The sequence below is a fragment of the Apostichopus japonicus genome, chromosome 2 (assembly GCF_037975245.1).
Source record: "Apostichopus japonicus isolate 1M-3 chromosome 2, ASM3797524v1, whole genome shotgun sequence".
NCBI classification, from domain to species: domain Eukaryota; kingdom Metazoa; phylum Echinodermata; class Holothuroidea; order Aspidochirotida; family Stichopodidae; genus Apostichopus; species Apostichopus japonicus.
The window spans coordinates 13,414,039-13,439,940 of NC_092562.1; the positions used below are offsets into that span (position 1 = coordinate 13,414,039).

General features: G+C 38.3%; 2 protein-coding genes across 2 annotated transcripts; both read left to right on the top strand.

Moving 5' to 3' along the window:
- The first annotated feature begins 1,684 nt into the window (after positions 1-1,684).
- LOC139978796 (sulfotransferase 2A8-like) lies at positions 1,685-9,694 on the top strand. Its single transcript, XM_071989296.1, has 6 exons — positions 1,685-2,104; positions 3,292-3,518; positions 3,615-3,744; positions 4,570-4,664; positions 7,179-7,371; positions 9,262-9,694. The coding sequence occupies exons 1-6, from the start codon at positions 1,891-1,893 to the stop codon at positions 9,372-9,374; spliced, it is 972 nt and encodes a 323-aa protein (XP_071845397.1). The 5' UTR covers positions 1,685-1,890; the 3' UTR covers positions 9,375-9,694.
- Positions 9,695-17,939: 8,245 nt separating this feature from the next.
- LOC139975272 (fibrinogen-like protein 1) lies at positions 17,940-19,682 on the top strand. The gene is made up of 4 exons (XM_071983047.1): positions 17,940-18,003; positions 18,134-18,342; positions 18,821-19,066; positions 19,347-19,682. Exons 2-4 carry the CDS (start codon positions 18,211-18,213, stop codon positions 19,680-19,682), a joined length of 714 nt encoding a protein of 237 aa, XP_071839148.1. The 5' UTR covers positions 17,940-18,003; positions 18,134-18,210.
- The last annotated feature ends 6,220 nt before the right edge of the window (positions 19,683-25,902 follow it).

A 25,902-nucleotide genomic window follows, 5' to 3' on the forward strand; every position in this document is an offset into this window, starting at 1 on the left:
ATTGTCTATAAGACTGTTCCCGAACTTAAGATAAGATAATGTTCTATGTATAAACTTCCACTCGAGCTTATCAGAGTCTTTAGTGAGCTTGAACAAGTGCAATATCTTCCCCAACATTATGTGATATTACATCGTAAGTATTGATATGTTGGCTCATCAAGTTATCTCAATGATGTCTGTGCAAGAATGATTTTCTGATTGAATATTCATGAAGACGGGATTTCAATGAAATTTTTGGATGCACAACCTGCAACTGCAGGAAATATAACAAATCGTTGTGAGTAGACAGTGTGACACACTGTCTGGACTAAGTTTGCAGAGTAGACAGTAATAATGAGAGGTGAATACCAAGTATAGCTAGTCCCCTCCACCCCCCCCCCCCACAAGAGATCGGCAATTGGCATAGGAGCCACAGTGCATTTTGAATTTCTGTTTGAAGCATGTATCCGGCTACAATCATTGCAGGTAGCTGTCAGTAGTAAACTGTTCTTGGTAAAGTAGTGATAGTCATTGCAGTGGCATTAGCTTTAACTGAAATCTTTTTAAATAGTTCTAGTTGCTACTAATTTTTGCAGGTCCACACATGTAAACTGGAAGAAAGTTTATATTGGCAGATAGCCTATATGGTTAATGTTAATAACCATATTAAACCTTTCGACAGTGCAATGGCCATGCCTTTTGCAATGTCTTTCATCTTAAACATTGAGTGTAGCCAGTTGAAGGTACAACTTTAGTATTTTATCCAGCGATGAGTAGGCTGAAAGTACCCTAGTAAAAGCTAACCACTGATTTTTTGTGTGGACATTCACAAGACGTGGAATGTCAGAATGTATGCATTATTATTAGCCACCTTCAAAGTCACCTTCAGCCAATCATAGACGTACCATTAAAAAAAAAATCAACAAAGCGCAGTTAACTCTACTGCTTAGCAGATCATTAAAATAAATCTTACGTATGGTCTCATAAATAGTTCTTATAATAATATTTTTTGTGGTCCAAGAAAAACAAGAGCTTTGATAGCCAATCAAATGTTGTTTGAACAAGTTTTGAAGTTGTTTGATAACAGTTTCAGAAAACAATAATTTTTTTTTCTTTTATAATCTCACTGATGATTAATAAATTCCGTGAATTTATGCCGTTGGATGAAAAGTTGTTGTTTGAAAAACTATCGATCGTTGTAGAGATCTACTACGTCGATGTATATATATCTTTATTACGTTATGTGAAATAGCGCTATAATCTGTTGTCAGATCGTAATAAGTGCAGTTTACATAGGTTTCACATGTGTTTATGTTGTTATCATATACGGTTTGTACCCTTAAATGTATTGAAATAACTAACGATGACATTACAGGAAAATATGACGTTGTCATACTGAAATATGATGTTAATGTATATTTTTGCGTCGTTGTTATACTATTTCACGTAACTGTTGTAGACATTTATGTTGTTATTACACATAAGTATAACATCATCACATCAAATAATGTCGTTGTCATTTGAATTTATATAGGCTAGTCATCAATGAATGTAATCAAGGTTGTTGTTGTTTGATTTTGCCCTTTTTGAGTTCCATACAATTGGGCTGTACTATTTTTGAACAGTGAAGAAGTTCGGGGAACCAGATATGCCTAGTATAAACTATAACATTACCGATCGGTTACGGAACATCAACTGGAAAGATAGAAGCCAAAGTTCATGTTAACAAAACAGGGAGCAAAGTGTGAAACCGGCATATTGTGAATCAAAATATGGACGAGTGCTGTTGTACTGTGTCTGTACTCTGTGTCAATATAATTCGGAAAATGTAATCGACGCGGTTCTGCATTCTGTCTGTGTTAGATTGATTTGCGAGTCAACTGAAATAAAGTGTTTGCCTAGTCTACTAAAATGGTGGTCAGATATTCATTAGAGGAGCAAAATGAAATGCTGAGGGAACTTACCAAACCGTTTGGTCTTCCCGAACCACTGCAGAAGCTCAATGAGATGCACGAGTATGAAGGAGTGCCGTTTAGCGGCTTTGTACCTGCGAAGAGTCTTGAGATCATTAGAGACTGGGAGACGAGAGACGATGACATATTCATCACCACGTATCCTAAAAGTGGTAGGCTATTTTTACACTACAACCAGTGTACTGTATTTTGTAGTATATAATAAGATATAGTGTAAAGAGTAGCAATATTTGTGCATAGTCCTGGATCACACGTTTCTTAATTTGATTGACGAATAACAGCCTACATCATTCTAACAATTGAAGTCGGCCATACATTAACATACCGTAACAGTTATCTATATCCGCCATTATATGGATTCTGCTGTGCAAGTTCTTTCATACCCCTAAATTGACACATTCGTCGATTTATAAGCTATAACTGTACAGTGTAGGCCTATACAGTAAGTATGCATCCATTGCCATTTGATACTGTTTGCTACAGTATGCTCTGAGCCTATACGTTATGATTGGTCAGGTCCCAGAGAGTAGTGGTATCAGTGGCGTAGGAAGGTACTTTTGAGTGGGGGGCTGAAGACTGATGGCCGGCCTGGGGGAGGGGTCTAAGGGGAGGGGGTGTCCCCCTCCCCTTTGGAATTTTTTTGCATTTCCAGGTGGCCTCAGATGCAATTTGGTGCAATATAGCACACTTCAACACCCACTCCATTTTGTAAAGAATTTTGCATTTTCACCTGGCCTTTGATGCAATTTGGTGCTTCAAATGAGATTTTTTTTCTCATTTGGAAATGAAAAAGGGGTTTTCTGACTTGCGGAGCGGGGGCGGAACGATACTTCCACCCCCCCATATTTTTCACTGGGGGGCTGGCGCCCCCCCCCCCCCCAGCCCCCCCCCTCCCGGTTCCTACGCCCTTGAGTGGTATTATATTGTGGTTAATTTAGTTATTTTTTAGGGAGTAATATTTCCAATTGCTACTGCTATATATATACTTTGCATGCTAGAATCTAGGCTTAGATGTAATTGCCACATACCCTGCTTATCGAGTACTCTCAGAGGTAAATTATGATCAATTTGAAGGAGAAGAGAAATGCAACTTGGGTCAAGCTTTTGAACAAAAAGTTTGCGGTCACAGATACTGCCACATGTACCACTGGCCAGTCATTGAACTGACTGAATTACACCAGTGAAAAATATATATCTCAACTTTGTTGACATTTTTTTTGGGTACATGATCTCCTTGTTCCATATATAGGATATTTTCAAGGAAAAACATTATTAGACACCTTTTACTATACCCTCTAAAGGAAGGGAGCACACATTCTTTCTTTATATTTCCTATCAGGTACACACTGGATGTGGGAAATAGCTCTTCTAATATTAGCAAAGGGACGTCCAGATGATATCGATCGGACGAAGATGCTTGGGACTGGAGTAGAATTCCTCTATCCGCCTGAAATGACGACACCATCTCATCAACTATTTGCGGAACTGGAGTCCCCGAGGGTTATGTGTACCCATCTACCCTGGAAATTCTTGCCCAAACAACTCACAGAGGGTAACAAAGGGAGGGTAAGTTCAATGGATAATGGTCATCATTATCACCACCACCATCCTCATCACAATCTACCGTATATTATTGAAGATAAACATTGTTATTTTTTCCAGATCATCTACGTCATGAGAAACCCTAAGGATACGTTAGCGTCCACAAGCCGATTTCTCCGCGCACCAGCGGGTCAAGTTCAAGATCAGAGCACGTGGAAGTTTTTCTTTAATTCGTTCTTGTCCGGCGCAAGTAAGTTTCAGAAAAAGTTACCATATTACCTGTTGATAAGGATAATTTTAATCTATCAACTTCAAATGTGTCAATTGGTATCCTTGAGATCCATAATGATGTTGTACTTATAATAATAATAACAATAATAATAATAATAAATATAATAATCAGCAGTGGGAGAAACCCGCAAGGGCTTATGGATTACAACTTGCACGTCGCGTGGCTTCCAATTCAACATTTTTATTCAAAGTTGAGATATTTTCAATTTAGGAAGTCACTCCAGATGGGAAAATCATACATTGCTCTTAGATAAAAAAAAATAAATAAAAAAACCCCACCTAACTATGACCTGGCCGGGTATCGAACCCAGAACCTCCCGATTGCTAAGCTTCATTGCTTCAAATGCCACCGCCTTTATCCACTCAGCCACAGCACCGGTTAAAATTTACTTTGAAATGCCAAGCCACCCTAAACTTTCATTTTCGGATTTCTTCACTCTTTCATAACAAATCATTAGGTCTGAGAGATCGTTATCTCCAACAATAGTCATACTGTATAATAAATATGTAATTGTTATACAATGGGGACTTCTTCTGGTTCGGAGACAACACATGAATGTGAAACAGCCCTTTTCAAGATAAAATATGTAAGTTTCAATTCAAATGTTTTATTCTGTTATAAATCAGATGGTTAATGTTTTAGTAGGACATAGTATCCCATAGCTACCACTCAAACTGTCATTTCTCTTCGGTAAATGTTTAACTACTGTATCTGTTATTGACAATTTTGGTGTATATAGAGTAGTGATGTTGTTTTGTTTTGTTTTTTGCCTTTTTTTTCAAGTGAGTCACGGAAGCTGGTTCGACCACGTACATACCTACTGGACACATAGAGAACAAGAGAATGTTTTCTTCACCTCATACGAAAAGCTAAAGCTGGTGAGTGGATTTTAACGAATTTCAAAATTCATTAATGAACTCTATATAGTTCTAACGGAGAAGCAAAAAGCCAATCATCATTTTGCCTCATAAGGTATGATAGAGAAGCTTAAACGGTAAACAAAATATACAGCTGCACACGATTGTACAATGAACCTAAACGGGTCTTATTTGTGATAGAGGCTTACTGACTTACTGTATGCGCTCTGGGTCTGTCAGACCTGTTTAATGAGGCTTTCTGCACCAAAATCAATTTCACTCAGAAAAGTTCTTCCCGCTCCTATAAAAAGCCGATCAAAAACGGCGACTCGTCACTTTCCAAAGGTCTATTCCGGTGGAAGACGACGTAACCTTTATCACAGAGAACAACATTCGACATTGTTGTTCGATAACCCCCTTCCCAATACCTTGTCCGTTACTGGAGATACGGTTGATTGAATGCAATCATTTTTCTGACTGGCTATATACCCTCACTAACTCCAGGAAAAAGGTCACAGTAGGTTGTCTGCCGCGTGATGTCCACAAGGGTTATAATATTCTGTCAATTTATCCTTGAAACATGATACAATTGAAATGTTTGCTTAGCTGTCTATAACATCTTATTGTAGAAATATAATTTTGTGTGGGTAAATGATTGAACTATTATGAAGAAAACCAAAGGCTACGTCGGCTGAAGTGACATGATGACATCATTCACTCTGATTTTACCAGATGCACTCACAAAATATCGACAAATTTGAAAAATATGCCTTACAGAGATTACAGTAACTACTGTAAATCTAAAGTTTTGTACCACAGTAATGACTGGATCGTGCTGACAAATCTGATAAATCGGTAGCATGTGCTATTAAGTTTACAGTACGAACTGAGGATATTTGTAATTCCAACAAATCCCAACATCTGGATTTGTTGGAATTACACTTATCCTAAGTTCTTACTGTAATCATAATAGCACATTCTACCGATTTATGGCACGATCCAGTTTTTACCGTGGTACAAATCTGTTAGATTTACAGTAGTAACCGTGTTCTCTGTGTGTATTGGGTGCATAAGGATGTTGATTGTTTTCGTTAATACAGTTATCTTCAGCCACCAGAAAATGCCCTTTTTATAATACCGGTGTCACAGTGTAGAATCTCCTCTCCCTGAGTATTTTATCCGGGTATACCATAATTTAGGGTAAAACATCTGTTCCGTTAATGGCTCGGTTCGTCAGATGATGGTATGGATATGTAAATTAGGAATGTAGTGCGATGCAGTCTCAGACCATAAGAGTGCTTGAAAATATAGATATGACTAGAAACACACAATTCATTCTCCCACCATTAAAAAAAAAACTGACCATGATCAAATACATAATTTCAGTCTTTGCCTCCCCAGCTTGTCTCTGAATATATGAGAGATTTGCATATATTCATTAATCCTTAATTTGTACTCATTGTCGTTTCCGGGAGATTTCCAAGTATAGGCTATTCGGAAAGCTATACTCACAGTCTCAGAATGTCACACGTGACATGTTTTATCTCCGGAACGCGGGTCGTCTCTCTATGGTCACTAATTGCTGCCTCTGTGATAAACGCCAACGTGCGTAGTCTACTGAAAAGACCGTACTGTACGTCTTGCAAACGACAACCAGGAACGAATGTTGAACCAGGGAGTTGTTATGGAACCACTCCTTGGTTGAACCTTGCGCCCGGAAAAGATGGGCGACACTAAAGAGTTATGAAATAGTAATAACTTTAGGTATGAAAGTAATCCATTCATTTGTTTTGGAAGGGTTATTCCGAATGGGGTAATAACATGTAATTGTGTGAAGACATGTCTCTGGTATCGCAGCTCTGAAACCGTTCAATGTGCTTAATTTATAAACATTTCACAGAAACACATATATTATAATGTGTTATGTCGTGTATGATGCAAAGAGTGTGTTTATAAAATGATGTTTTTTGTCTTGATTCTTGTTCTTGGCATCCGTCGTTATTTTTTCGACTAACAATAATCTCAGTGCTTTGCTATACATGTATAACTACACATAAACAGAGCCTGTCTTCGCTAGTGATATTGTGTGGCTTCCGTTTCCCGTCTTAATCAGTCAGAAATATAAAAATATGCGTCCGTGGTTACACAATAAGTGCCATGGAGATCTATTTCACACATAATTTGGTCTCTATCGGAATTTGCCGGGCCTCTTTGGTGTCCCCGAGACGGCGGAGCCCATTTAGCCTGTTAGGAGAGGTGGAATGGGGGAAAGGGAGACGTGACGTATATTTCTCGAAATTTGCACCCTGCGAATTCAATCACAAACTATAGAGCAACGAAGGCAGTGAGGTATTCGATGCTATCAAACAGTGGTGGGAGAAAAACATGGGGTTGTTACTTCCCTATACCGCGTACAATGTATCCAAATAAATATTGTGCATAAGGTTATCCTTCAAAATCAATGGTGCTCTCTCTTTACGTGACATTTGTTTCTTGATCCGTTCACTTCCGTATTTGCTTTTCAAATGAACACAGGATTTTCAGTCCGTCGCTAGACCACTGTCAAAGTTTCTTCTTGGTGAAGAACTAGACGAGGATTCTCTCAGGCGATTAGAGGAGAATGCAAGTATGAAAGGGATGAAGAAAAGTTATGACGAAATAGAGAAAAAGAGACCCAATGGTCACATGATTACAAAGGCTATGGGGCGGAGTTCTTTTATACAGAAAGGTATGAAATGTGAATATAAATTACATTATTTTGTTGAACATTTCTGTATTTATAATAAACATTTGTCGATTCAATAATATAATGTTCATGCAGCTCTCACCATGCAACAGAGAACTTTGTAACAGTAATTCTCTATCGTGTTTGCATGAAATTGTAAGAATGTTACATGTTCGCCGAATTATTACAAACTGGCAATACTATGTCGACTTCATATATAGTGAATACGTATACCATTTCAACTTCATACTAAGTGGTAGGCTACTGTATCTGCATATATAGCCTAGCCGCATTACTAAGTAGATCCATGGTATTTCGCCAGATATAACACCACCCGATACGGAAGTCTCGCCGCGACTATACAAGGACAATGTACTAACCATGGAGGTCTTGTGACTTGCTGATAGGTGCCAGTAACATATTAGATAACCCTTTGTCAGTTGGAAGTGAAACCAGAATGCTACTATAAAGGGAACAATTACTGTACATTCGAGAACAATTGCTCAATATTGGATGATAAATAATGTTAAGATTTACTTTCTCTGTCTCAGAAATGGTTTAATCTGCATGTACTCCAGCTACAATTCGAACATCTCCATCCAGAGCCTTATAGACTGCGTATGGCGCCGGTCACTCCCATAGGCTTAGGAGCCCAACCTGATTTGGGGGGGGGGGGCTGTAACGACTTGCCTGAAAATATAACCAACATTTTTCACGCGCGTGTTCGACATGTCAATGTGCATATCATATAGGCATGCATCGGTTATTACATTGCATGTCAATAACATACAATCATTTGCCGTGTTATTACCCTTCCATATTGGTTAGAATTATTGGGGAAGCTGTTACAATAATAATGATAATAATAATAATATCAGTTTATTCTTTGAAAAACACATTGCAAATTATTTTTCTTTCAGTAGGTGCCCAAAAAATTCTTAGCATATTGCCCGAATGTTCACAAAAATGTTTGGTTGGGGGGCTGCAGACCCCCAGCACCCCCCCGCCTCCTACGCCTATGGTCACTCCTATCATGTTACGCATTTTCTACGCACAGATACGACAAGGATACTTGTGTACGTTGCTTAGGAACAGGGAGTCCTGTCGTCTGCTGATTATGGCGATATATAAACATCGCGTTTAAGTCATGATATGCTACATACATTCCGTCTACAGTTAGATCGATTGTTTCAAAGAAAATTGACATCTTGAAATTAAAAACTGCGGTAAACAATACAAAATAATTTAAAAAAGCTAGATTGCTACGTATGTGTAGCATCACCTGGAAATTGCCGGGTAGCTATGAGATCAAGTCATTAATTGTTGTAGAATACACATTCAAGGAGTACTGTAAGAATTACTGTACGTGCTACAAACGAGCACGTCACAACATGACCCTCGGTTGGAACGGGGGTTTTTTTTCTAATATTTTTGCTTGGGGTGGGTGGGAGTTCTTAATTGATGAATCGGTCCAGATTAATGTATATATTTATGACTGTATTAAGACCGGTTGATTCGGTAAGTGGCAGCCCTTCCTCGAGCATGTGAATGTTCAATGAATGTTTGTCTACTGATCTCGATCGCAAACGTCATGGCAACCGAAGAGTGTCAACGTTAAAAACAAAGCAAACAAAAATAATGTAGCGGAATGCGTGAATTTTTATGTATGATTGCTTGTGTAAACTTCAATCCCTATATATGAGTGTGTAAGATGCATATGTACAGTATGTGTATGAATATGCTATGACTGCTTATGTATGGTCAGTATGCGCGGGGGTGTATTGCCTACACACGCATCCGTGGGTAAGTTGGTGATAACTTTTATGTTCAAATATAAAATCTAAATCTTGTTGACTTTAGTTTTGTTCTATCTTTAATTCCTATTAATTCAAGGTGTCATTGGATCCTGGAAGAATTTCTTCTCGGTTGCAGAGAACGAGTTGTTTGATGAGGTTTGCCAGGAAAAGATGGCGGACTGGGAGTTTAAGCCTGTTTACGAGGGATAATGATGTTGATGGCAGTTGTATCCTGTCGTGTGGTAATATGGTATAGCTGGTTTGTTACAACAAATGATTACTTCACATTACAAAATCCCTTCTCTCAGTTGGTGCAATGTAATGATATGAAATGAAAATGAGTAAGTACGTGCATTTCAAATATGGGGAGTTATGTGTTTTGCGGTACGGAGCCTTCTATGAGTTTAATGATCCGAGCAGTCAATTTTTTTTTCGTGCAGCACTTGAGATGATGAATTCAGTTTTGGGGAGAGAATATAGTTTTCACATGGATATGAAGAAGTAGTTTTTGAAGACTGAAATAGATAAATAAATGTGATGTGAACAGTAAAAGTCCCTGCTGGTATTTCATTGTTATTTTTGTCATGGCTGTTGTGCCCTCTGCTGCTGTAGTCAGCCTTGTCACTATTACCGATCGATTCCATGAGTAACTTGTCACACCTACGTCACACCCAAGTGTGTCCAATTCAAACAGTCGCTGCTACTGGGACACAACAGTGCGTATAACAACGTGTCTCCTGCAGCGACTTCCAATAGGGACAACAGCCACAAACCAGTGCATGCAACTATCTTAAAGGCATTGAAGACTCGCCCCAAACCGTGCCATGGCTCTGAAAAAGTTAACTTTCCGTTCCTTGACGTTTTCTTCTTGTCACTACAAAATGCAGACAGTATATGAAACGTGATATCTTTTATCTGGACCTGAGATGTCCACGCTGCTATGTACACTGTGTTGTGGGTATTGACCGTAGCTGTATATATTGACTGTACAATAGTGTCTAATTACCGACGGTAGCAAGCTGTGTGTGTATTTTCTGGGATCGATGGTGGTGTCTAACACTTCTGATACACCTCATACGAAACTGGGTCAGATTACCGGCATGAGACGTTTCTTTGTGCGCGAGTCTTTACACCCTTCAATATACGCAATTTCGTATGTCCCCGATTTATACATCACCTGAGTAAAGAGAGGCAATGGAAATAAACTACCATGCCCAAGGACACAACTCGACATGACAGGACTCGAACCAACAATTCTAAAATCACAAGTCCAGAGAAAAACAAAATCTTCAAGAAAATATGCGCAGACATTGCAAAAATATGAGTACATAATTAAAATGCCTGCAATTATTGATGCTACTGTTAATATAAAAAAGAGAGATACCATGCACAAAACAAGAACACGTACAGTCCATAGCAGTATGCGCTATGCATGCAACTATAATAGCATTAATTACTACACTTCTAATGACAACAGAGTTCTTGGGCAAATGGCCACACAGGATCAGAACAGTCAAATCTTGTTCACGTAATGTGCAAATCATGTGCAAATCGATACAGAACGATCTTTTCCCAGGCTGCAGCTTCCACATCACTGATCTGTGCCTTCCTGTTGAGTAAGGATATGAAATCAATTTAAATGAATATAATTATTATAGACTTTGCAAAGGAGTGAACTTAATCCATAGATGCATTTTTAAGTTGTTGAGGACCCCTGACATGGCTAACTCAACCATATCATGCATGGACTCCTTAACTTGAAACCAAGAAACAAGGGGTGCTGTATTTGTATTTCCCTAGTTAAGAATAAAGAAAAAGACATAGGACTGGTAAGAGAGGCAGGGCTAGTTCACAAGAAATCCTGTCCTCAACAGGAACAGAGAGAGCACGTGAGTATATAGTGTTTAGTTGTTATGAATAATGACACGATGTTCTTGATTCATGAAGATTAATTGCTGCCTGTTTATTTCTTACTCGTATGTGCGTAGCACTGCCATCTTGGAGAGGGCGTACTTCAAGAATACATATCATAAATACATATCATCTCACATAAAGAATGTCATTACTATAACTGGACGCAACAGAGTACCAGATCTGGGCATCTAGATCGGATACCAAATATAAATAAAGTCTCGACAGGCCCATGTTATAACTGCAACGCTTGTAACATTCATTAAGGATCAACATTTTCACGCACACTTGCAGAAGGGACACAAATATCAAGTATGGGTTACCTCTATCTTCATTCGTTCTGCACACATCAAGAATAAAGTACAATAACCTATAATATAAAGGAAGATGAAAATAAGAAGCCGAATCGAGGGCTTATACAGTAATGTGACATAACTCGGTATGCAATGCGCTATACGGAACGGCTAAATGGGTGGGGGGGGGAGTGGGGGAAAAGTCCGGCCAATATTTTTTTCCACTTTATATTACATTTAACTTGTACCTGCAGGAAGTAGATCGATTTTTAGTGAAGAAATCATAGTGAAACAAAATAATAATTATAACATGATCTTTCAATAGGCTAGTGATATTTGTCATATACATGGTTTTTGAATCGATTGTCATAACCTTGAGATTATATTAATTTTGGAAAGTATATCGCACAGATCGAGATACTCCAAAAGACAATTGTGAAAGAAACCCTTTCTTCTAACCTCCTTTTGTCAGGATTTTCAGACTGAAAAACAACTCATCAGAATCAGGCGCGGCGGAACGGAAAAATTATTGGGGGGGCTAATGTGTGGAGACTATCTAAGCGGAGCGCCACCATCGGTTGGCGCGGAGCGTACAAGAAAATTTTGGTTTTTTTCAAACCCCCAGATGGCCGGAAACGGCACTTCCCGAGTGTTTAATGCTGCGAATACCTAGCCCTAAAATATGGGTCTCAAGCCTGCAATTTCTCAGATTGCACCTAAAAGTCTGTAAAAACATTGTAATTTGTATGTTCGATGGTGTTTTAAGAGAGTAGCTATTCCTCGTAGTGTACTCGCAAAGACGTTTTTGAGTGTAGTAAGGGCAGTGGCGGAGCTAGGGGTATTGGTCGGGGGGGCAAGAATGGTCTGTAGGGGCGCTTTCGACACTATCTAAGCGGAGCGCCACCACAGGTTGGCGCGGAGCGTACAGAAAATTTTTGAGAAAAGATACTCCCTAGATTGCAGGAAATGACCCTTTCCGGGCCTTGCTAATTTGCAGATTAACGGAGAATAAAAAGGTGTCGTCGCCATTTTGTCGAAAAATTACACCAACAGAATATGACAAATGTCAATAGGTATATGAGAGCGCAATAAAATAGTCAATAATCGCGAATAAGTAAAAAGTAGTGAAAAGCTGAAAAGGGCGCCAGCAGTCCATTTGAGTCCGTCAGAGGGGGGGGGGGGCATCCGCCCCTGACTGTATATATGGACGCTCCGCCACTAAGTAAGGGGATGTTGGAGAACTGGCTGAAATGAGGCAAGTCATTGGCCTAAGACGAAGTTGTGTTACGCTTACCGGTACTCACACTCACTGCTTCCACTTTTCACGGGGCGTGAAGACGCGGTTGGGTGACAATGTGGTCTATAGCCAGGGGACGGGCCGAGGGTCCCCCAGCAATTACTAAAATTATTACACCTATATATATAGTATACGTGTGCATCGGACAGATCGACAAGTATGCATTGAAAAATGGGCAGATGCACGTTTCGGAGCCTTGGTAAATATTGGGGGGGCTTATCATGCATTTGCCCCCTCAACTTTTTCATTGGGGGGCTGAGCCCCCCCCCCAAGCCCCCCCGGTTCCGCCGCCACTAATCAGAATTCATGAACAGCAAAATATATATTTTGAGGATTAATAAAACTCCAAAAAGAAACAGAGCATAGAGAAATAATTTTAGAAAGGTCTCAGTGTAGCCTACTTCTCAATATGACTTGTATTCATTTGTTTATTTGTGTCTAAAAATGAGCGTCAACATTTACGCGATTGATCAGAGTCCTACTCACTGACCAATCAGAAGTGAAGAATCTGTACAACAGCTGCAGTACCAGTTCGTGCTTAACTTAGCCTTTATCATGGGTACTGTAGTAGAACGCCCTATATATGATCAAATACAGTTACGCAATCCTCGAAGGGTGTTTGTACTATATATATATATTCGAATGCCTGAGTATGAGTACAATTCCACGAGGGGGCTGCCGGGACTGCGAATAGCAATAATAATGTCACAATACGAGTAAGTGCACGGACTCACTACGAATCTGCTACCATATAATTATGTATCCACAAGTTATATCATTATAATATTAATCTCATCATTCCCAATTTGATCTATAATATAAATACGAATGAACAACTAACAAATAAGCAGATATTTGATGTATATAACAAACTTAACATAAAACTATACCATCACGACATCTCGCCTGTTCTTACTGTGTCACACTTAAGAATTGACAAACAGAGAAAGTAACCCCCCCCCCCCGCCCTCCCCACCCCACACCCGCACTATATATCCACACGGAATCAGGCTACGAGAAAAATAAGGCAGGAGATTATACAACAAACGATATGAATGCTACTTAGGTAACAAATCACTTTTGTGACAAGTTTTAATGTTAGCAATGGTAAATACAGACTTGGGAAGGGTCCAGTCAAAGAGTTCCAGATCTTAGAGGTTCGAGATCTTAGAGGTTCCAGATCTTAGAGGTTCCAGATCTTAGAGTTCCTGATCTAAGAGTTCCAGATCGTAGAACAGATCTTGAAACAGATTTAACTCTGAATAGAATTCAAACGATTTACAGGAATGCTGAAAGAATCGTTGAATGTAATGTTGTAGTTGTGCACAGACTACCGATTGAACAGGAAAGAGGTTAAAAAACGACGTTACAAAAATGGAACTGTGTTATAACATTATGTGTGCATGGGTACGGGCTTGTTACGCATACGATTGCCTGCGCTATTCACTGATCTAAATTTGCCACCGAGTTCACGTGATTAATCGGGGTCCCAGTAAACCCCACTGAAACCTCGGTAATGCCAGCGCCCTCAAAATAAAGTCTATGAGCGATATCGCCTTTAAAGGTTACAATTTGATGACTGTTGATGTGATAAATATCATTGAGGTTGTTAAGTTAAACGAAAAGAGGACTTCTAAAAGACAAAGTATATATGTATAGTGATCTAACAAACTGAACTTAACCTATGCCGCCATAGTGTGTCCTGTCAAGTTTAGTTTTAATGTCATATTTTCAACAAACTTCTTTCTTTCGTTACGGTACTTAATTAATAAAGTTGACGCATGCGCTTGAAACAGTTGACATTGCAATCAATAAATATCACCATCGTTATTGCTTCTGCACTTTTTACTGTCATTCAATCATATGCTGCTGTGTGTGCTGATTGATATATCCAAGTATGGATGCAGTCAAACTGGTCATGTTTTTCATCTTCGTGGTGATTATTTCCGTCGACATCTCATCAGCGGGTAGTATGTCACTTTAAAATATATTATTTTAATTTTTTAATAAAATGTGCAGAAAAAAAGTGGCCATATTCGTTATTCAATGTGTGCATTCTTAAGCAAATAATATCGTATATGTAAACGTGCTGATCAGAACGCGGGATCATGAATGAAGCTCGCTAACGTTTTCTAACAATTGTCTTCCCAAATATTATTAAGGGAAAAGTGTTTCTATGTATTCTATACGATAAGCTGATTCGAGGAGTAAAATAACACACGGAAATTAATTCAGTTGTTGATTCATTTCATGAACCTAAGACACTCTAAAGACAAAGAAGAAAAAAGATCAATACACAAGTTGATTCTCCCGTATTATTTGTCTCTTATATTAAACTTGATTAAATAAAAAAGGAGCTTTGTCTTGACACTGACTATTTCAGTTATAATATCATCCTCTTTATTGCATTATATTTCCTCTCTTTCTATGTGTTATATCTCTTTATACAACACCTAATTGTATTCTGGTCATTTGATTGGTCAATTGCTCGTTGATTGCATGCAAAATCCGCTCTATTCCACTCTATGAAATAGAACCATGTGTTATACTTTTTTTGATAGCATTTTTTTCAATGGTAAGAGAGCAGAGAAACCTGTCTGTTCAAAACAATCTGTTGCATGAGTGCATTTTACATCCAATTATATCCAAATTTGAAGGTTTCCATTCGTGCAATAGTGCAAATATTTCATTCGTTGAAAGATGTAATTTGTTCCATTCTACGAGGCGCAGTCGAGTTGAATGGAACATTCCATCTTTCAACTCGTGAAATATTTGCACTATTGCACTCATAACCATTCATTATTTGTATATTATAATTAAAACATAGGCTAAAATTAACTACACAGTCAAACATTTTAAAGTTAACAAAGATATCAAAGGGATTTTCTTATATTCTCTACCACAGATTTATGTGACTTTGAAGCCCAATTTCCAAGTACTTCGCCAGAAGGTATATTATATCCTGTAATGTATAGGCTTAGTGTTTTGTCCTTGGCAGCACTAATTCACTCAGTTGTACTAATCTATTAAATCTTAATTAGTATTTGCCACTGCAGGGGACCAGTGATTAAGGTTACAAAGATTAGAATATGTTATGATCAATCTCTTAATTAAACAGATGTATGTTTTTTCTGCTATTTCGAGTTCTCATTTTGACCAAATAATATATTAAATATTTAAAACTTGTGGGGTTTTTTTTTGTTTTGAATTGTGCTAAATAGAATGTATTTGCTTTACCATTTGACGGTCGAGAGATAAATGAAATCCTCCAATCTACAACATGTTATTAAAGTACTCCAAATTTTGCTTTAACAACTCTAATTGAAAAAATTGCTTAAATAACCTGCTAAGTAGCTACAGGGTATTGACTGCCTATAGATCTCAAAGTTAGTTATCAATAAATGACTTCTATTTAAGTAACGTTGTTGTGATTATGTTATAGGTTTAAAGACCAACTATGGAGGCAAATTTTTTTTTTTTTGGATTTTCCATTAATTTAGGAGTTTACATACCCATAATCAACATGTGTAAAAAATAATCTTCGAAAACCTACTATAACCCATCAAAAACGACCACGAAAATGGACATTTTGGTTAGTCACGTGACATGAACCTCTGGAATGTCTGAAAACAGAGATTGACCCAAAGGAGCCTCTGGTCACCGTGTGACGTCATTGTTTGTATACCGCGAAAATCAAACGCTGATATAGGGACTGTTTGTACACAGATAGCGATCAATTGTACTGTTTTTGACTTCCAATTTCGAGCGTTTGAAAAGCTGTTAGCTTAAAACAAGAACACATGAAGGTTAACAACTAGTTTTAAGACAATTATAAGCAGAAATTTTAGTTAAATTGGTTAATTCATTAGCAAAATTTCCACTCAAATGGAAGCATCTTTTACATAGCGGAGCGTCAATAGGTCCGTACGGTACAATATACTGTAGAACATGCAAGCAGCTTGGCGATTCCGTAATACAATTTGATCGCAAGATACCGTAAACTGAACAGAAGAATAGACCTAAAAGATGCCTCATGCGTGATATGTGACGGGAAAATGGCTTACGTCACTGTCAACGAATTACCAAAAAGACACTAAACATAATCGAACAACTACGAGAAGACGCTGACCCGAATCGACCAGGGTAGCATATACATGGCTAAGCTTCAGCTGAACATAGTACTTACTCGTTTTAATATCCAAAAGTACAAACACAGAAAAAGTATCCTTTCAATAAACAAAATTTAGCAGTGAATATCCAAATCCACGTTTCTCGTTCAATCCTGGGCGAAATACTACCATGACTCTGTGTAATTCCATAGAGTTAGGTCTAGTTGAAACAGGCCTTGACCAGTTACATCCCACAATCACAAGACAGTCACTAACGAAATAAAACGTCCGATCGCTACATAGAACCGTTTTTATTCAACTCCTTGGACCATGCAGATGCCGGAATAAACATAACGGACAATATAACACAATGTATCACGAACTCACGATAGTGGAATACAACAAAGGAAATAGATAAATGCGATGAAATCCTATAGCATGACTATTTACACATGCTGTGAGCCATACATGTACTAACAATGCTACCTTATAGGCACGGTATATACACGGTCATCTCTTACGGTAAATATTATACTGTCAATTGCGTCCAGAGCTTGTTTACGGTCAATTTCACATTAGCTATGTCCGGCTATGGTCCGACACAGCTATCGACAGAATATAACTTTCGCGGAATGAGACATTTGCAGCTTACACAGAGGTAGGGTCATGCATGTGGACTCATGGGCATGAGATACTCCGGGTGCTGAAAAATCTTTCCGCGTGGATCTCAAAAATTGATCCAAAGTCTGCGGCGTTTTACGTCGGTTCTTTTACTCGGAAATCTAAAAAAGCTGATGCTTTTGTTGGATGAGGTGTAACTGCAACCTCCAACAACACAGAATTGTGGCATTTCGGGGGAAAAGGAGTAATATCGTTGATGTTTTTGGCAGCTCAAGTATACAACTTTACACACTAAAAGTATTGTTGTGAGTGAGGTATACAAACAGTGACGTCACATGGTCACCTGATGTCTTCGGAATGTTTCAGGAATGTCTGAAACAGGTTTCATAAAAAGCTGACTTTTCTTCCCATTTTTCACGTATTTAACGTCCAAAATTGGTAAAGTTGATTACAGCAATGTAATTGGAGTGAATTAAGGATTACATACATGCAAAATGGTGGGATTTTATGTTCATCGAAAAGTCTCCATAGTTGGTCTTTAAGGAGAGATGTGACAACGTCACCTACTGAGGAAAGCGAAACGACCTCTGACCTTACCATTACACCAGGTATTAAATAATGATTTTGATTTTCAACTGATATCACATCGATATAAACAGCATAAGCCTTACATTGTCAGAGGATTACGAGATTTCATGATCAAACAGCTGGTGATTTGACAATTCTTGTTTCTTTCAGACATCGATTCGTGCCCACCTAATCAAGTACTAAGTACCTGTAAATGTGAGGGCTCTTGTGCTAATTCGTCCTGCAGCATGGCATGTACTGATATTACAACATGTGTGTGTCCTACTGGTTACTTGATGCTAAATGATGATTGTGTCCCACTTCAAGATTGTGGATGTTACATGGGCCATGGACAAACAGGGAACGAAACAGTCTTACCGGTGAGAAATTGCACAAATTTATTGTATTGATCATTTGTATCGCATGAAAAAAATGTTCCTGCATGTTAACCTCAACTTTAAGTTAATGGCAACCAAGGGTATAGTATAGTGTTTGCCAAATTGACTACAAGAATCAGAACCATGGTTATACTTTTATAGATATTTTGTGAGAGCTAAACTGCACAAAAATATATCATCATACAGAGTTCTGATTGGTCTAGTTATCTCGTAGTTTTAGTTTTTTATGCATTCATTGTTTGTATTCTGTAAACGTGCGAGAACGATTGTATGATTTTGGGGGGGGGGGGGGTTTAACCATTTATTTTTACTTCAAACGTGGATGTATAATAAAAACGAATAGTCCTTCACGATCATTATTACACTCTATACTGTTACTACTTTACCCTTATTTTACTATAAAGTAACTGTTAGCGCCTATGTGTCACCAAAAAGTACAATATTTTTCTTAATTTTTCAGGAAGGAGAAATTTACACCTCTCCAAGTTGTGATAAAATATGTCTTTGCAAAAACGATTACCTCACATGTAACGTCTCCGAAGGTTGTGATCCTAACGAAGATTGTGAATATTGGAACGGTATACCTCAATGTTATGGTCGTCAGGGAAACCAATATTCTGATTGTTCGCAAGTCTTTACTGACGGTAAAGAAGAGAGCGGTGTGTATGAAGTCAAGCCTAATAATTGGACTGGCCCCCCGTTTGAGGTTTACTGCGATATGTCCAATTAAATGGAGGAGGCTGGACGGTAAGTCGGGCACACATATTTAGATTGTGACATAGGTAAATTGTCAGATCTAGGTAATTTATTATTATTACTATTCTTATTTTTATTTTTAAAATGACATTCTTTTAATTGGAAAAAGGGGGTAAATGATATTTATATAAAGTGACATGATGAAAATGAAGTGTTTTTTTTATTTTTTACGTTTAGTCTGCTCGTTAAACGTGTTGATCTTTCTCTGTGTATGATCTGCACATTTCCAGGTAATCCAACGACGAATGGATGACGCTCAAGATTTTAATCTGTATTGGAGTGACTACAGAGCGGGCTTTGGTAACATAAGGGAGAACTTCTGGCTTGGAAACGAGAAGATCTACAGCTTGACAAATCAAAGACGATACGAGCTGCGCATCGACTTGAGTAATGTTGACAGCAAGACATTCTATGCCGTATACGATTCCTTTAATATTTCCGACGAATCACAAGAATATACTCTACGGCTTGGAGCATACTCTGGAGATGCAGGAATGTGTCAAAACAAGTTCTCCATTAGCGAACATGCTCCCATGACAGATTTGGTAGTGAGCCCAAGGGCGTAGGAACCGGGGGGCTGGGGGCGCCAGCCCCCCCCCAGTGAAAAATGTGGAGGGGCGGAAGTATCATTCCGCCGCCCCCCCCCCCCCCGCTTCGCAAGTCAGAAAACCCCTTTTTCATTTCCAAATGAGAAAAAAATCTCATTTGGAGCGCCAAATTGCATCTAAGGCCAGGTGAAAATACAAAATTAAGTTTACAAAATGGAGTGGGTGTTGAAGTGTGCTATATTGCACCAAATTGCATCTGAGGCCACCTGCAAATGCAAAAAAATCCAGGGGGACACCCCTCCCCTTAGACCCCCCCAGGCCGGCCATCAGTCTTCAGCGCCCCCCCCCCCCCACTCAAAAGTACCTTCCTACGCCACCGAGTGAGCCTAACGGTTTGGTACTAACTTGACCGTTTTTTTGTTATTCTATAAAGAAAAGACATACTGGAAGGCTAATTAAAGTGCTTCATATATAATTTGAGGATCTTATGAAGCGTTGTGGGCGGACAATATAACTATACGTAATCCCTGAAGTCTCCGCAAATAATCATAGGGGGAGGTGGGGCACGGTGGATCACGGGGCACAGTGAATCATCATGGATAACTCTAGAAAGTCAAGAAGTTATTAATGTATAGCGCCACCATTTCAACACAAGCCTTTGAGCCTACAAGTCACAGAAACGTTAGTAGGGAGGCGCAGCTTCTCGGAAATTGGTGAGGATTTCTTGATTTTCATCTCCAAATCTAAAATTTTGAATGTCATCATCCAAGTCTCCTAAAAATAGGTTGAATTCATATGAAGTTGACTTCATCATCATTGAATAAAATATTTTAGCAACAGATATAGGACTATGTGTTTAGTCATGTTTGAGCCTAGTGTTATAGTTAGGTAACAATCATTGTGCAAAACCATATTGGGGCAGAGTGGATCGGGGCACAGTGAATCACATTGGTCAGTGATCCACTGTGCCCCATGGACTTTATCACATCTGTTTCTCATACTATGTGAATGTTTGGACAATGTATTTTTGCTAAATGATGTTGTTATATAACAACACTGGTAAATTATCGATAGTGACGGTTTGCGTCATCACCTGTAGGCTATGGCTACAATGAAAAAATAAAAAAACGTGCGTGTGGTTACGTGAAACACATGCATGTGTGTTATGCCTATAGCCTAGGCCTACTGTGGCCAAATTATTTCGCGCCACAAAATTTTTAATTGTGCTGCCCACCATAGGCGTACGAGGCGGGGGGCAGGGGGGCAGACTGCCCCCCCCCCCAAATTTCCAGAGGACAAGAAATTCGGGCAAAAGTCCTGAAAAATTCGGGCAGCCTAAGAGGAGAAAAAATATATATATATATATATATATATATATATATATATATATATATTTTTTTTAGGCATCTGGAATATAAATATGCAGTAGCTTGCCCGAATCTTTTTCAAATTTTTGCCCGACAATTCCATGATTTTCTTTATTTAGCATCATGATGCCCGAATATTTCCGTGTAACACCACCGTAAGCGCAGTTCATCTGGGCTACCACGCTTTTTGCAAGATCAATTTTTTTTCTAACTAGTCAATTGTTTACCTGGACCAAGGGCGGCGGAACCGGGGGGCACAGGGGCACGTGCCCCCCCCCCTCCACTTTTCCTCAGGTTAAAAATGTGCCTTTTTCTATATAAAAATTGAGGTGCCTCAAGTTAGCATGAGGCCAGGGAACCATAATGAACACTCGGGAAGGGCCGTTTCCGGCCATCTGAGGGGTTTGTAAAACCAAAAATTTTTAAAGTACGCTCCGCGCCAACCGATGGTGGCGCTCCGCTTAGATAGTCGTGCATACAACTTTGCAAATCCTGGCTAAGCCAGTGACTTTTAATGAATTTCTGTGGGTCAAACTTAAAACTATTTCGAACGGAAAATTTGTTAAAATATTAACAAGAAAAAACCAGTCTAATTGGGAAGATTCCTACATTAGCAACTAGCATGATTTCACCTCATTTTGAAAGCTTAATCTGGGGGGGCACCTACATCAAAGGGCAGAGAAAACTTGTTCCTTGTTTCCCAATTTGCGTATTGGATATTGCAGTGCTAGTATGCATATTTTCCTTTAGGGGGGGGGGGGCGTTGATGGAGTGATGTGTATACACAAATAAGATAATACAATAAGAGTTATAAAGGGTACTAAATAAAGGGCTGCATCAGTCCAATCGAATTTCTGCAAAGTGCCCTTTGATGTAGGTGCCCCCCAGATTAAAAGTGCTTCCGCCGCCCTTGACCTGGATATCCCCAACATGAGTGTATATAGAAGAAACATTTTCTTTTTCATGGATGGTGGGGGGGGGGGTGCCTACAAGCATAGAAGTACGGGTTTATCATATTCTTTGTTATATTTTATACTTTTTGTGAGACAAATTGCAGTCTCACCCGACACAGCGACATTATCCCGCTTACGTGTCGTTGAACAATGTATGTTTTTCTGGAGGTAGCTGAGTACTGTGTTAAAATAATAAATAAGGTAACTAAATAGGAGCTTAAAAAATATACTGTCCCATTTTTCCCCTTCAAAGTGATGTTACCATTTTTTCTTCTTCTAATATACCAAATTTTTGGGGAAGTGTAAATTTCTAAAACGTGAGATTATAAAATAAAGAATGTTTAGATGCAACTTGCAAGGCCTCAGAAGTGCCGTTTCCGGCAATCTGAGAGGCATTGTGTGCCCAAAATTTTCTTGTACGCTACGCGCCAACCGATGGTGGCGCTCCGCTTAGATAGTGTCAAGGGAACTTTCGGGCACAAAAAGTTCTGCCCCCCCCCCCAAAACTGAAATGGTCCCGTACGCCTATGCCACCAAGTCAACTTGTGACGTCACATGCATAGGCCTAAGCTCTATTAATGCTCCTTTATAGCCTACTTTAGACCTACAGGCATAACTGGATATGTTTTCTCACACATTCACAGGTCCAAATATCCAGTAATATGGTGCGGCACCGGAATAAAGAAAGGAAAATTGGCAACATTAGCATTCATGTTTTACTTTTCATTACCTGTGGTAGGGCATTCATTTCATGCCGATTTGCAATGCGAGGACATACCAGGGACTGACACCCCTGATTTTAGGTGCTTGTGCCCAATAAAAGAAAGTACTTGATGTATTTTATTTGTATTTTATCTTGCAGTTTTCATACATGATTCACTGTGCACCATGGGATGATTCAATCTGCCTCGGGCGTGGGGCACAGTGGATCACTAATTAATGAATAATTAAATGAAGGAAACATGTTACTCCAATCATGGGGGATTTTATTATAGTACTGGACAATGGCTATTGTATGTTAGTGTATCTACCAGGAAAATGCGTATATATTGAAAATGAAAATTGCTGATCCACTGTGCCCCACCTTCCCCCCACGTGTCTATTATTATTGTACACTATTGCTCACCATTCCTTTCTTTGAACAATTCTTTCACGATCATATATGTTAATGTAGTTTTATAGATCTGAATGACGTATGTGCAGTTTACTCCTTACTTTAACAACTTGCTTCATGATCGGGGTTTTCTTTTACATGTTATCAACAACCTCCTTCTACCCTTCCATAGTAATCAAATAGAACCCCCCCCCCCTCTTATCATGCAGTAATCTTGTACTGTATTAACACAATTTAAAAGAAGAGAGACGGTACGGTAGTGTTCTTACTTGCCTAACCAACATACCAGTATGAAAAAATGTTACGATGGTAATTGGCTAGGTTAATTTACTTTCCACGACTTAATTATCTCGACCATTACATTTTCTTTTCCTTTGTTCATATCAAGTTTGATTGTGCCTCTAATATCTTTGCCTATATTTACAACTGGTTTGAAATTTATCCTGGATTAACTGAACTGAACTGAAAGTCACGATCCTTTGGAGACCTATTATAACCAGCACAACTTGCTACCATTGTATATATATATATATATATATATATATATATATATATATATATATATATATATATATATATAAATGAAAATCGTAATGAGTTGGAAAATCAAGAACAGTGAAAAAACTTTCAGCCTCCACCGGGATTCGAACCACGGGCCTCCCGCTCTGTACGCGGACACCCTAACCACTAGGCTATGGACGCTGATTGTATGTCCAGAGGTTCGAAACCGGTAAGGAAGATCGTAATTCCACTGTAGGCGTTTGTCACCTATATCGAACAATACTAGTTCTGTTTTTGGTGACATATTTTGCCCTACTCTAGAGATCAAACATGATGCTATCCAACTCGAAAATCATTTGTGATTCCTAAAGCCGGATCTCGAAAGAGATACTTTGAACATATATATATATATATATATATATATATATATATATATATATATATATATATATATATATAAATGTAGCTGCTCTAACTCAAGGTGGATGGTGGCACAGAACTAACTTTCAAGAGTCCGGTTTCAGCTCTCTTAACAGCCCCGGTTGGGTTGTTGTGCATGTGTGGGCTACTGGTCCAGGACTCAGTAACCAAATCAATTTTTCCGACATGAAAATCCGGGCAATCGTTTAATTAATCGAAACACAGAAGATCATGAATTGCATGAGTATATATACATCAGACCCTTTTTCGTATTATATGTCCGCTAATCCTTAAATTAATTAAAACTGTGGGGCTGGCTTTGTTAGTTTTGACCTTCATATATCATAATTGTGGTAGTGTTAACTTTCTTTACAGAAATATAAAGGGATCGTTTATAGCAATTTATGGTAATAATCTTTGATTTATTTATGCAGTTGAGAACACACGGGGATCGGTCAATTTCGCTGACTTCTCTACTATATTCCGGTATTTCATGGAGGGCGTATGGAAAGCCGTTTTAACATTTAATAAGGAATTTCAGATATCTCGAAATAATTTCAGATATCTCAAATTAAATTACGGATATCTCAAATTTATTTAAGATATCTACAAATAATTGCAGATATCTGAAATTCAATTGCAGATATCTCGAATTCAATAACAGATATCTCGAATACAATTTCAGATATCTGAAAATTCCCAATTAAATGTTAAAATGGCTTTCCATACGTGCCATTTTAACATTTAATGGGGAATTTCTGAATATGCATTTCAGATATCTGGAATTCAATTGCAGATATCTCGAATTCAATTTCAGATATCTGAATTAGAATTTCAGATATCTCGAATTCAATTTCAGATATCTGAATTAGAATTTCATATATCTCGAAATCTATTTTAGATATCTCGAATTCAATTTCCGATATCTGAAATAAATTTCAGATATCTCGAATTAAATTTAAGATATCTCGAATTTAATTTTATCTTGAAGATATCTTGAATTAAACTTCAGATATCTCGAATTCAATTTCAGATATCTCGAATTCAATTTCAGATATCTCGAATTCAATTACAGATATCTCGAATTCAATTTCAGATATCTCGAATTCAATTTCAGATATCTCGAATTCAATTTCGGATATCTCGAATTCAATTTCAGATATCTGAATTAGAATTTCAGATATCTCGAAATCTATTTTAGATATCTCGAATTCAATTTCCGATATCTGAAATAAAATTTGAGATATCTCGAATTAAATTTAAGATATCTCGAATTTAATTTTAGATATCTGAAATAGAATTTTAGATATCTAAAATAAAAAACAATTTAAGATATCAAAAATTCCCGATTAAATGTTATAATGGCTTTCCATAAAGGCGTTTCTTTTTTACCTTATACTTCTTTATTTAGAATCTGTACACACAGTTTTACTAAATAATGTTTGGTTTGTTGATATTGCTATTTGTCTTGCTTTTGACTGTCTTTTGTTTGTTCTTGTGTGTGTGTTTTTTGGTGTGGGTTCTAAACACGTATAATGATTTGATTGGTTTCTATACAGGCGCGTATAGCCAAGGAGTGGTGGGGCGAAGGGGGAGACTGCCCCCTCTTTGAGCATATTTCTTCTATTATTTTTATAATATCGCTAGCAATTTCAAAATAGAAAATGCTTAGATGCAACTTACAAGGCCTGGGAAGTGCCATTTCCAGCCATCTGGGAGGTATTTTTGGCCTAAATTGTCTTGTACGCTTCGCGCCAATACATGGTGGCGCTACGCTTATATAGTTTGCATACAGGGCTTCGTCCCTCCCTTGGGCAAAGTCCTCGTAGCGAATGTTTCTATATGCGTCAATTATAAATAAGTATAATGTATAATTGTATTTA

Coding starts and splice junctions, on each gene's coding strand:
- LOC139978796 (XM_071989296.1), top strand. CDS start 1,891: ATGGTGGTCAGATATTCATTAGAGGAGCAAAATGAAATGCTGAGGGAA. Junction 3,519..3,614: donor CAGAGGGTAACAAAGGGAGG/GTAAGTTCAATG, acceptor TATTTTTTCCAG/ATCATCTACGTCATGAGAAA. Junction 7,372..9,261: donor GAGTTCTTTTATACAGAAAG/GTATGAAATGTG, acceptor TATTAATTCAAG/GTGTCATTGGATCCTGGAAG.
- LOC139975272 (XM_071983047.1), top strand. CDS start 18,211: ATGGCATGTACTGATATTACAACATGTGTGTGTCCTACTGGTTACTTG. Junction 18,343..18,820: donor GGAACGAAACAGTCTTACCG/GTGAGAAATTGC, acceptor TTAATTTTTCAG/GAAGGAGAAATTTACACCTC. Junction 19,067..19,346: donor GGACTGGCCCCCCGTTTGAG/GTTTACTGCGAT, acceptor GCACATTTCCAG/GTAATCCAACGACGAATGGA.